General features: G+C 36.0%; 1 protein-coding gene across 4 annotated transcripts in view; it reads right to left on the reverse strand.

The window, feature by feature from the left end:
• Window positions 1-6,480: 6,480 nt before the first annotated feature.
• The window catches only part of col15a1a (collagen, type XV, alpha 1a), a 94,189-nt gene continuing 87,272 nt past the window's right edge, over window positions 6,481-13,397 (reverse strand). For all 4 annotated transcript variants that reach the window (XM_083544701.1, XM_083544700.1, XM_083544699.1 and 1 more), the window contains 5 exons: window positions 13,345-13,395; window positions 11,953-12,015; window positions 10,266-10,463; window positions 9,994-10,103; window positions 6,481-7,460 (listed from right to left, as the gene is read on the reverse strand). In XM_083544701.1, the coding sequence (XP_083400827.1) occupies window positions 7,202-7,460; window positions 9,994-10,103; window positions 10,266-10,463; window positions 11,953-12,015; window positions 13,345-13,395 (681 nt within the window). In that variant the 3' untranslated portion in view covers window positions 6,481-7,201. The remainder of the gene's footprint in view (window positions 7,461-9,993; window positions 10,104-10,265; window positions 10,464-11,952; window positions 12,016-13,344; window positions 13,396-13,397) is intronic.

A 13,397-nucleotide genomic window follows, 5' to 3' on the forward strand; every position in this document is an offset into this window, starting at 1 on the left:
TATTTGGTTTAACTACATATATTAGACTATGATTTTTTTTTTTCTTTCAAAAAGTATTTTTATATTGCACACCTTGTAGTGGTGGAGCCGAGGGTTGAAACACTCAAAAGTATATATATATATATACAGTGAGGAAAATAAGTATTTGAACACCCTGCTATTTTGCAAGTTCTCCCACTTAGAAATCATGGAGGGGTCTGAAATTGTCATCGCAGGTGCATGTCCACTGTGAGAGACATAATCTGAAAAAAAAATCCAGAAATCACAATATATGATTTTTAAACTATTTATTTGTATGATACAGCTGCAAATAAGTATTTGAACACCTGTCTATCAGATAGAATTCTGACCCTCAAAGACCTGTTAGTCTGCCTTTAAAATGTCCACCTCAACTACATTTATTATCCTAAATTAGATGCACCTGTTTGAGGTCGTTAGCTGCATAAAGACACCTGTCCACCCCATACAATCAGTAAGAATCCAACTACTAACATGGCCAAGACCAAAGAGCTGTCCAAAGACACTAGAGACAAAATTGTACACCTCCACAAGGCTGGAAAGGGCTACGGGGAAATTGCCAAGCAGCTTGGTGAAAAAAGGTCCACTGTTGGAGCAATCATTAGAAAATGGAAGAAGCTAAACATGACTGTCAATCTCCCTCGGACTGGGGCTCCATGCAAGATCTCACCTCGTGGGGTCTCAATGATCCTAAGGAAGGTGAGAAATCAGCCCAGAACTACACAGGAGGAGCTGGTCAATGACCTGAAAAGAGCTGGGTCCACTGTTTCCAAGGTTACCGTTGGTAATACACTAAGACGTCATGGTTTGAAATCATGCATGGCACGGAAGGTTCCCCTGCTTAAACCAGCACATGTCCAGGCACGTTTTAAGTTTGCCTATGTCCATTTGGATGATCCAGAGGAGTCATGGGAGAAAGTCATGTGGTCAGATGAGACCAAAATAGAACTTTTGGGTCATAATTCCACTAAACGTGTTTGGAGGAAGAAGAATGATGAGTACCATCCCAAGAACACCATCCCTACTGTGACGCATGGGGATGGTAGCATTATGCTTTGAGGGTGTTTTTTTGCACATGGGACTGGGCGACTGCACTGTATTAAGGAGAGGATGACCATGCATGCAGGGCCATGTATTGCGAGATTTTGGGGAACAACCTCCTTCCCTCAGTTAGAGCATTGAAGATGGGTCGAGGCTGGGTCTTCCAACATGACAATGACCCGAAGCACACAGCCAGGATAACCAAGGAGTGGCTCTGTAAGAAGCATATCAAGGTTCTGGCGTGGCCTAGCCAGTCTCCAGACCTAAACCCAATAGATAATCTTTGGAGGGAGCTCAAACTCCGTGTTTCTCAGTGACAGGCCAGAAACCTGACTGATCTAGAGAAGATCTGTGAGGAGGAGTGGGCCAAAATCCCTCCTGCAGTGTGTGCAAACCTGGTGAAAAACTACAGGAAACGTTTGACCTCTGTAATTGTAATAGTTCAAATACTTATTTGCAGCTGTATCATACAAATAAATAGTTAAAAAATCATACATTGTGATTTCTGGATTTTTATTTTTAGATTATGTCTCTCACAGTGGACATGCACCTACGATGACAATTTCAGACCCCTCCATGATTTCTAAGTGGGAGAACTTGCAAAATAGCAGGGTGTTCAAATACTAATTTTCCTCACTGTATATATTATATATATAGTACATAAGGTACATATGCACATTTTTCTAACAAAATAGACAGGGATTTATATGTTTGTCTTCTTCTACATTTGAGAATTTTTGATTGACATAAACTTTCTGTGGCCAAAACCTGGATGGGGACACCTGACCATGTGGTTCTTCCCCAAACTGTCTTTGTTTGCCATAGCCCCGAAAATTCCCTTTACTGGAACTAAAATGACAAAACATGTTCCAGCATGACAATGCCCCCTGTGTGCTAATCTAGTTTCATGAGCACATGGTTTGTGGAGGTTTTAGTTGATGAGCTGAACCTTCTCACTCAACATCAGTGTCTGACCTCACTAATATGAATGATAAAAAAATCCCCACTCAAAAATCCAGTAAAAAGCCTTCCCAGATAAGTGATGGTTACTATAACAGCAAAGTCAAAACTGCAGGTATTTAGTCACCCACCAAGTTTTCATAGCATGACCATAACACACAAAATGTATGAGATTTTGCAGACACTCTCATTCAGAGCACATACAATTAAACCACTTACAGAGCAGCTAATAACAACAACAATAATAATAACAATAAAAGAATTAAGTTAAAACTAAAACTACAAACATGTTCACAGTTATTGAGTAACATTAGGGTTTGTATATTTGCTAAGATAAAACAACAATTTATATATATTTATATAATTTCAGATTCTATTATATTTAAATTATATTCAATTATTCCCATTCATTTATTTTCTTCATTTTAAAGCTTTTCTTTTGGAAAGAGCAGTGCACCTTAAAGGAGCAGTGCACCCAAGCACAAAATAGGTTTGAGTTTCTATCCAATCAGATTTCAACCTCAAATCACATGTTGCCAGTGTCAAAGGTATCTGCCGTAAGTCCTTCACGGTCAGCACTGTGAGCAATTTTACCAAGCTGTTGCTTTAAATGATCAGATTGTGTGCTGGAGTCACTGGGGCCATCAAGCAGGCATCCAAAAATGTTGGCAATTTTAGGTCCATTAGTTGGTCAGACACTAGTCAGAGCTCACAAACTGCATCTGTAGAAAAACTGCACTAAGAAAATGAAAGACCAATACAAAGGACAATCGTACTAAATCAAACACACTAAGGACAATCACACTAAATCACTTGAATTTGTACTTATAAATATCTGCCATATTCATTCATGTATATACCTATTTTTTTTATACTTTATACTTTTTATTTATCTCCTTTTTTTTTTTTAATCCTTAAATTCTATTCCTTTTTTTATGCTTACATGTTGGACAGTCGTACAAAGCATTTCACTGCATGTTGTACTTTGTATGTTTGTGTATGTGACAAATAAAATTTGATTTGATTTGATTAGAAAAAAGGTAAGCTATAAGGGTGATGATGAGACAGTAGAAAGGGATATGAGCCATTGTTTTTTTTGAAAAAACAAGCTTGTGGGCAATTTAATACTTGTTGGCAGGTGACATAAAAGTGCAGTAATGAAAGCAGGTAAAGTAAAACTTACCCATCTTCTCCTGCTAATGGAGTGGGTATTGAGTGTCAACCAGTACAAGTATTTGGGTACAGTTCTGGATAATAAATGGTCTTTTACCCCAAATACTGATGCTTTGTGTAAGAAAGGGCAACTTAGACTATATTGTTTGCGGAAACTAGGGTCATTTAATTGAATAAAACATTGATGTGCATGTTTTACAGATCCTACGTTGAGTTGCTGTGATTTTCATTGTTGTGTTGGTTCAATTCTTTAAATGTGAGCAAAATATTGTCTTGTTAACAAGATAGGTAAGTAAAATTACAGGGAGGACGCAGATGACTATGGCCCAGTTATACCATAGACACGTTTTGGGTAAAGACCAGGAAATTAAGTTAGATGATTCCCGCCCTATGTAGCAAGAGTTTCACCTCCTTCCTTCTGGCATGTGAAATCAAACTCCTAGTAGTAAAACAAATTGTTTTAGACATTAATTTATCCGCTCAGCTATAAAGTTTTTACATTAAAGGTAAATATTTTTTGGAGAAATTATGTGTTTGAATTGTGTGTGAGTTGTCTTATGTCTTGCGATATTCTTGTATGCTGCAAACAAATTGCCTTCGGGAAACAAATAAAGATGAAGTGAACTGAACTCAAGTTGCACAGAATCTCTGTTATGTGCTCTTTTTAAAAGGCCATTTCATACTTGTCTTTAAAATTACTAAAATCATAATAATAACTATTGTTGTTGTTGTCATTGGTTTCAGGTGAATTTATTTATCAAGGACATAGACACAGAGGTGATCTAAAGTGTCAAACTAACAGAAACAGCCTCAAGTAAACACTGGAAACATTTATCATGTAAACTACACCTCAAACTTCATAGACAAAAACAAGAGCCCATCATCTCCAAGACTGAAAAAGGTGAGGCAGGTTCACAGCTCGAACAAAGTGCATGCCCATCGTATTTTTTAACATTCACAGCATCGAGAATTCATCCCCAGGGTCCAGACAAATTAGGCAAACGCGACCAGATCTGTGGTGCTCTAGTCTCTAAACTTTTTGATACCACCTCATAAGATACCTGACTTTTCGAGCCTTATATAGTTCTTCCCACAATTTTGGAGCCACACAATTGTACAGCATAAGATGTCTTGTAATGCGGTAGTTTCACTTGAACTAGGCGACCCAAACCTGTTTCAACATGACAATGTCTCTGCACACTAGAGATGGGAAGATCGTTACTGTACTTAAGTAGATTTTTCTGGTATCTGCACTTTACTTCACTGTTTATTTTTCGGGCAACTTTTTACTTTCGCTCATTACATTTTAACACAAATATCTGTACTTTCTACTTCTTACATTTTCAAATCAGGCTCGTTACTTTACTTTACTTTTGGTGAAATATCAATATTTTTTCTTCTCTGTGCACCGTTTTCAGTCCATCAACATATTTCCTGTCATTTCATGGCTTTTTTTTTTTTAATCTACCACTGGTGTATCATTTCCTGGCTCTCACACACCACAGACATAGACTAGTTTACAAAGATAACAATAAGCAACGAAGAAGGCAACAAGAAGTCTGGGGTTAACGTGGATGAGACAGAGGGTGTTAGCGATGTAAACATGACTGAGAACAGAGACAATCCTGATTCCTGATTCCATCACCTGATCATCATCATCTTTTTATTATCTTTTCTGTTTGTGTTCTATATGGTGGTTGTTCAGCCTAGATACATTTATTAGGTAACACAATTTTAAACTCGTTTTGTATTAACGTGTTAACCTTTAATCGGTCCTTGGGGTCTATATGACCCCAATCGACATTTCCTTGATAAAAAAATGGGTTCCCTTCATCTGAGTGGAATAATATTTTGTGACTTTTCCTACATAATCTATCTATACACACACAAAAAAACTGGGCTTGATTCGGTTGTTCTGAAGGTATGTAAAAAGATTTTTTACACTTCTGGTCTTCGGGGTCAATATGACCCCACATTGAAATGAATGGGAAATGTAAAAAAAACTCTATATTTTTTCTTCATTTGTCAAAAAAAAAATTCTATAAATCCAGCATAAATCAGAAATTTAGATCATCATTTAAGTGATTTTTTCATAAAAAATTAATATTTCATATGCAAGCTTATGGTGTAGTTGAGGAATTGTGTGGTAAATAGGTACAAAAGTACTTCATATCTCCCAAAACACAGCATTAATGAATAGATGAGAAGTAAACAAACAAAAAAAATATTATTTGTATAATTAAAAATGTATATTTTTTGTATAATTTTTAATCTATCAGTTGTTGGGGTCATATAGACCCCAAAGACCAGATTTGTAAACAGGAAACGAAGACCTTATGAGGGTTAATTAGGACTGTCATTATTAACGCGTTAATAACGGCACTCATTTTATTAACGCAGGATTAATGCACCAGTGAAAATGAAGAATACTTCTGTTCTGTTTCTGTCCTCTCTCTTCACAAAAAAACCCAAAACTAATTAAACAACCTGGATCTCAGTGACTACTTGCCAAAGGGACATAATAAATATTTGAATAGAAAGCTCGAAATATCTACGCCAATTACACCAATTCACAAAACAAATATTCTCTGATGATTTCATCTGTGTGAAAGTTATACACAGGGGCACAGATTCTCTGGTATCACCTGATTAACCGTCCGTGTGGAAACCTATCAAAGGTTCCATTTGGTGACCTGATTTACATTTCAGTTTGATTTACGTACTTTAAAACACCATAATTACTTCAATACATTTACAAGAATATTTAGTTTTCATACTCTATGTTGAGTATGGTTTCACTAATAAAAAACATACATCGGCAAGTGTCCATATTTGTCTATGCCCATGCTGATTAGATTATTAAAAACGTGAAAAGTATTAATTACAGGTACATTTAGAACAGATAAAAACGTGCATTTATTAACACTTTACTGCACACATAGCTGAAGTTGTGGAAACTTGATCTCAAACCTATTAAACCCTTTTGGGGTAAAATGAAATGCTGACTGCACCCCCTATATCAGTACTTTACTAACAGTCTTGTCGCTGATTGAACACAAATCTCCACAAGCACACTACACAATCTAGCAGAGCATCTTCCCAGAAGCTTGAAAGTTTCAAAAATCACATACAAATCTTATGGTCAGGTGTCCACAAACATTTGTCCATATTGTGTATTTAGAGTGAAGGTGTGCCTTTAAATAATATCGTTAATTAACGTTTTAAAAACAGGCTCTACTGGTATTCATTTGAAGAAATCTATGTATGTAACACACATCATAAACAATATATTTGGAAAAGAGATTTTATTCAATAAGCACCAGTGAAAATGAAGAATACTCCTTACTTCTTACCTCTAAACACTGATATCAAATAATTGACCTAAAAATCGAAACAACAGAAAATGGACTTGATCGCTGCATGGAAAAAGAAACTGCAGTCACATTTCCAGTAACCATAAAAATGGAATATCATTTTATCAACATAGATGTTATAGAAATTCTTCTTTCATAAAAGAGGCAAGAAGCAGGAGCAAATATCACCTAAACAAGTGAAACTATAAATTACATATTTATCCTCATTTTTTGGACATATTTAGATTATGTGCGGTCAGGTATAAATAGAACATTGAAATTAAATTAAATACTGACACATCCTCAGCTACTCGAAATGAAAATTTGATGTGAAGTAGAAAAAAAAAGACATCTATGAATTTCGAGAAAAAAAACAAAACAAAACAACAAAAAAATAAACTAAAACCAAAAATACAGTGCATCAAAATGACTTGTAGGGATTGGAGGCCACCCCTCTGCTTAAACATTGTAATCATGCGGCTTTACACTGTGAGAGAAATAGCTTTGCTACAAAATGTCCATGTGCTCAAAACCTGAGAATGGCTCTCACTGATGGTTCATTAGCTTTTTAATGATATGGCCTTGCATCAACATACAGATATTTACACCTTTTGAAATGTTGACGTGTTGATGGCAGAGGTTTGCTGGTGTAGAAGTTAATATCTATGATGCCAGCGCCTGTGGCGATATTGTGCCCGTTTAAGTTCTTCGACAGTGTTGTGGTCAGGGTTGATCTCGATGCACAGAACGATAAACTGGTTGGAGCAGCTACGGGTTTGCTGATTCAGCAGGCCACTGTAGAGGAAAGAAGCCTGGCCCGTGATGGCCATATCACCAGCTCTCCAGGACTCGCAGTTCTTATCATCCAGACGCCTTCCTCTTTCTGAGGATCCATGCCATATGGCCTTCTGTGGCCTGCAGAGAGACAATGCCAGGAAAAACAAACAGATTTTTACAAATTCAGAGAAACACACATTGAATGTGAAGAATAAACAGTGTTTGTGTATCTGTAGTTAGAATTAAACCCAAAATTGGTGCAACCAAAGCCAGAGGGGTTTAAAAAACGATTCTCACAAAAAAGCACTGGTAAAAATGGTAGCACTATCAGCATTCTTGTGTACTGATCACAAGGGATCCCATTTCAGTCTCTACTCTATCTGTACACAGGATATGAGTGTCAATGCAGAGAAAACACAAATTGCAACTGATTATATGATATGGTAGACCATATATGTTTTCTTGCATTTTTTACACCCTGAATTTTTATTTTTTAAATTGTTTTAAACTAAAAATGTCTAAATAAATACTTGAGTGACAGTAAATACACAAGAAAGATGCACAGAAAAAGATGCAAAAGCAAAAACTGCCACTTTCACAAAGACCCAAAGATTTATTTCTAAACATTCACTGTAAACTAGCATGTTAATAACAACATAGCTGAATTATATCATATAATCTCAATAAATATACAATGTTAGCATCAGATAGATTGTTGTAATGAGCATATTTTGCAAAGACACAGTATGATAATAAAGAAATGTACTGAAGTACTGTTATGACAGTGTATTGATTAGAAAGAAGAAAACCTGCATATACGCTGATTTTAAGATTTATTTATGCGGTATGTCTAGACAAAAAGTCAAATGCACAAAATGCTGAAAGTTTGACTTTGTGGCTGATGTATGAAATGTGCAGCTGTAAATCTGAAACTAAACAGGCAATGTACAGAAATACATGCACATTTATAAAACATAACAAACAATCCTTATATAAACTATAATCTAGGTCCCTAAATTGGATTTTTAAGGCATAAATTGTCTGGCTTTCATGCCTGAACTGAATGTTGTGAGTTGATTTACCACGTTTTCCATGGATACCGTTGAAAGTGTTATTATTGCCCCCTTGTGGCCAAAGGTTTCTTGAAACGCATCAATCAAACTTAGAGGTTCAGTCCAGTGGGCTGGTTATCTTGCCAAGACATGGGCGTGAAACCAGTGACTGACCACAGAAAGCAACTGCCTCCTCAATACACATAAATAAACCCCTCTTTGAATACGAGTGTGAAGTTTATTTTTTTTTATATAAACCTAGCCAAAAAACTGAAGAAGCATGGTGTTCACTAACATCCTTACATGCACACAGTAATATTAAACAGTAAAAATCTTTGGCATAACAATGCACAATGAATAAAATGGAGTGCTGTCAATTTATCATAATCCATAATCCACTTTCAATGGTACATTGGTACATTTTCTGATAATACAAGACATGCACTCTATGCATTAATTACGAAAGCCTACAATAACACATTTCTCGTAGTTGATAAAAGATGCTCCCAGATATCCACAACACCATACCCATTTCAGCCAACTTACTAAAACAGTGGCTGTCATATCGCATAAAAAAATCAGGTTTCACAAACAGCTTTAAAAAGACGAATTGCTAACCACAATTGCAGTTCCACTGTCACAGCAGCCACAGATGTGTGGTACGAGTAGCTATCTTTACCACTCAGGGTTATAAATAGTCATAAACAGAGGAAGAACTGGCAAAGATATTTGTAAAATACACCGGTGGAAAAACGGCTAAGTGCAGCCCAAGCCTGTGGCTGGGTAAGCTAGTTTTTTTTTTTAGGGGAAGCGCACTGAAATTGCAATAGATGAGTCCATGGATAATGCCTGCTGTAGGTATATAAATCTGTTTAGCACTCCAAATAATATAGGAGTACTAAACACAATGAATTCTATTAATACTTATTTTTTTCAGTCACTTCGGAACATTTCTTGAATCATAAGTGCAACACATTGGATTTCTTGCAAAAGCCTGTACTTTATTCAAAATCCTATTCTCAAAAGTAATTTCTGTCAATGAACATCTCATTCCCATGGGAATAACAAGTCCTTTTGTCATAGTTTACATGCAAGATCGTGTAAAAAATAAAAAAGCACGAGTTTTGGAAACCTGTCTGTGCTTATATGATTTGTGTTGCAACTGGAGTTAGCGAGCTCTCCCTTCACCCAGACTCAACGCGCTACAACGGCTTGTATCTAAACAGTAGCCTACCAAGAAAGTCATTGTTCACTGTCTTCCTCCTTCCTTCCACAACTATTTCTAAAAGAAGTTTTTCTTTTGGCATCGTCGTGCATTAAAAAAAAACGTTTTTCTCCCGAAGTCTTGCAGCTCAGAACACAGGTGAGGTCCATTTTTTCGTTTCCGTTCGGAAATGTAATTGCTCTAATGTTATGTTGCTCAGTTTTTTGGCTTGAAGTTTGTGAAACCGGGAAAAACCCAGAAAAAATTCATAAATAAGCCGCTTCATTGTTTAAGCCATGGGGTTCAAAACGTGGGAAAAAAGTAGCGGCTTATAGTCCGAAAAATACGGTATTCTGCGCCAGACCATCAAAGCTGCAGTGATAAATTAATACTAGGTGTTTGGATAGTAACTGACCAGAAAGGATCACTCATCACATCTCGTCCATCAAAAGAGTAGAGAGGGATCCCAGCAGGGAGAGCATGATGGGAGAAGATACTTTCCCAGTTCTTGAAGAGGACTTCACCCTGCATGAATAGGATACACACTTTATTTAATGTGCTCTGAAATGGAAAGTATATTCTAAATTCTCCTAATAGAAACATCTGCTAGACTTTTTTTTTTTACTGCTTTTGAACACTGCTCCCTCCTAAAACACATCTACATATCAGAGAAGATAAGTGTCTCACCCTGAGGTTAACGATGGGTAAACTGGTGCGGTAGGGCAACTGCACAATGTCAATCAGGTCCTGTAAGTGGTGAGAAAGGAAAGCCTTGTAGTCGTCTCTGATGCCCATGGCCTGAGCCTGTAGTCTGCACTGCTTATTAACTGAATGGATGGAGCCCAGGTCGCCTGTCAGTGGTGTGTTTAGAGCAACCAATCTGAGCTGTAAGACACATTTAAACAAATGATGAGTCTTCTAATCAAACATGAAATTCAGTGTACATTTGTGTTGTATTAACAGCTGTTCTTTTTTCACACACATAAAGTATGTTATATATGTATACTGTAGATACCTTTTATGTAGCATGTGATATATCTAGTATATAAATATTTGTCACACTGTTTCTCCATATGCATCCACCACATTTTGTTTATTTATTTATTTTACTGTATTGTAAATTCAATTTATACTATTTTAATACTTAAAATAATTCATTTTTATTAAATTATTTTGTATGTCACAAAACAAGTTATTAAAAAAATGTATGGTAATGTGTGTGACGAATATAAGCTGAACTTGAAATTCAGCTTGAAATCTAAAAAGAAAAATTTTACAGATCTTTACAGTCATGGTTTGGATTGAATCAATCAGATGCCATACAGCCACTATACCAAACATGTGTATAAGTCACTAATATACAATAAAGCGAATAATAAATATACATAAAGTCGATGCTTCTATGGATTATACGTGACAAAAAGTGTTTCAAAAAATAAAAACGATTACCCCACTTTCAAATTCACATAAAAAATAAATACAAAAATAGAAATAGTTAAAAAATAGTGAACATAATACAAAATTTTACTATATCCATCTAAAGCTTCGGATCTGATCTAAATTAGGTATGACATCTGGCAGAGTTATAACAAATATATTGTGGACACTGCACAAAAGAGTGGCCTATAGTAGGGCTGAACATTAAAACAAGTAAGGGTTGGTCAGAAAATTAAATCTTGGCGAAAATAAAATTGATATCTACCAGATCTTGTAGACTTTCATTCAAACCGAAATACACTAAACCTACATTTCAGTTACTTAAATTTGTGCTATTTGTACTTGAACAGGACAATGTATACGCCATATACAGTACTTTCATTTTCTCCTTCAAAGGCAAAAATTTTTTTTATTTTAATTAAAAAAATTAAAATAATCTATTTATGTACATTACACCAATAACTATTTCACATGTGCCTTTTCCAATAAAAGGTTTTGTAAATGTTGCTTAAGGAGGTGTAAACATTTGCACTGTACACTTGTGATCAGATGCAACAAAAGATTTTAAACATACCAACACACAAAAACACAAAATAGCTCTCTTGTGCTTAAACACAGCAAGATTCTTTTTGTCACGTTCTCTTTGTCTTTTCTCTTTTTTTGCTTTAAATGATCTATCTTTCAAATGGACCTGCCATTGAGCTAACCACTGAAATAAACCTAGACTGGCCGGGATGTTCTATAACAGCACTGGATGGACAGCACCATCATTTATAGTCTAAAACGGGATACTCGAAAACCACAGAAATACCAGCTAAATCTAAACCAATGATTTTTTCCCCTTACAAACTTCATACGAAACCATAACAAATAACAATATCATGTATTTTTATAGTTGTAAAAAAAAGTATATTTAGAGAAAAACCGCCATTCTTACCGCACTTCCTGTGTGAGTTTTAGGAGTATTGCTGAGTTGAGGAGTCAGTATTAAAGGCCGAGCCTAAAAAGGATTAGAGAATGATTATATACACACTATATACATAGTATACTTGCTTAAACTCTACATTTTTACCATTAAATCACTGCATCACATATCTGCCCGAAACGGTCCATAGCAAGAACAATATTCTGATATAATGTGAAAGCCAAAATTAAGAACAGGTAGCAATGAAAGAGGATGTGGTAATCACCAGTCATAGCAAAAATTCTATATATATTTTAAATTTGTTTTATATATTAAACATTTCCAGCACATTCACCTTAAAAACTGCCAAATGTAGCTTCTACGGTACATGTTTACCTGGGCACTGAGTAAACCTACAAGTACAGCTATGATCAAACTCTTGATGTCACCCAAATGAGGACGGGTTCCCCTTTTGAGTCTGGCTCCTCTCAAGGTTTCTTCCTCATAACATCTAAGGGAGTTTTTTCTCTCCACAGTCACCATGGCTGCTCATCAGGGATAAATGCACACCGTTCACCTTGACTGTTGATTTCTGTAAAGCTGCTTTGAGAATGTCTGTTGTGAAAAGCGCTATAGAAATAAACTTGACTTGACTTGACTTGAGTTTAGGCCAATGTACACATTAGATACACACAGCTAGTATTTGGTGGCATTGCCTTTAAATTTTTATTTAAATGCTTCAAGTAGCTTTTCATGTTATATCGCTGGAATTGTGATTACTTCTCCTGACAGAACTGATGTAACTCAGTCAGGTTTGTGGGCCTAAGAGCTAGTTTATTCAGTTTATTCCATAAATGCTTAGTTCTGGGGTGGCCACGTCAAAGCTTTTACTTTGGTGTCTCTAAACCATTTTGTTACAACTTTTTTTGGTTACAATCACTGCCCTGATAGAAGAACCAAATCCAGCCACATTTGACATTTCTGGCTAAAGTCTAGAGGTGTTGCTTCAGTATTTCTAGAAAATTCCTCCTTCTTCAAAATTCCATCTACTTTACAAATTGTGCCAATCCTTTTCCAAGCACAACATCCCTTTAACATGATGCATGAAGGTCTTTCTTGCATGCCTTTCAAAAGTCTCCTAATGCAATACCTCTAATTCCCTCACCAGTTTCCCTCACGAACCTTTCCAGAAACGTTTCAGAACAAAGACTGATATAATGATTCATATCCAAGAGCTCATATGTGTCTCTTCCTTGGATAAGGGTCCCAAGATATAGTTGCATACATTTGTTAAATAAATATACAGCACCTGAAGGTGTTCGGAAATTGCTCCTAAGGAGGTTTGTAATTTTTGCTGCAGGCTTCACACAAAAACACATTTTGTCAAATGCGGTTTTCTAGAAAAGATGGTATGCTGGAACTTACATCATCTTGTAAAAGGACAGCAGGAGAATTCACCTCAATCAACCCCCCTAGCT

This window comes from Silurus aristotelis (genome assembly GCF_946808225.1).
Source record: "Silurus aristotelis genome assembly, chromosome: 1".
Classification (NCBI taxonomy): domain Eukaryota; kingdom Metazoa; phylum Chordata; class Actinopteri; order Siluriformes; family Siluridae; genus Silurus; species Silurus aristotelis.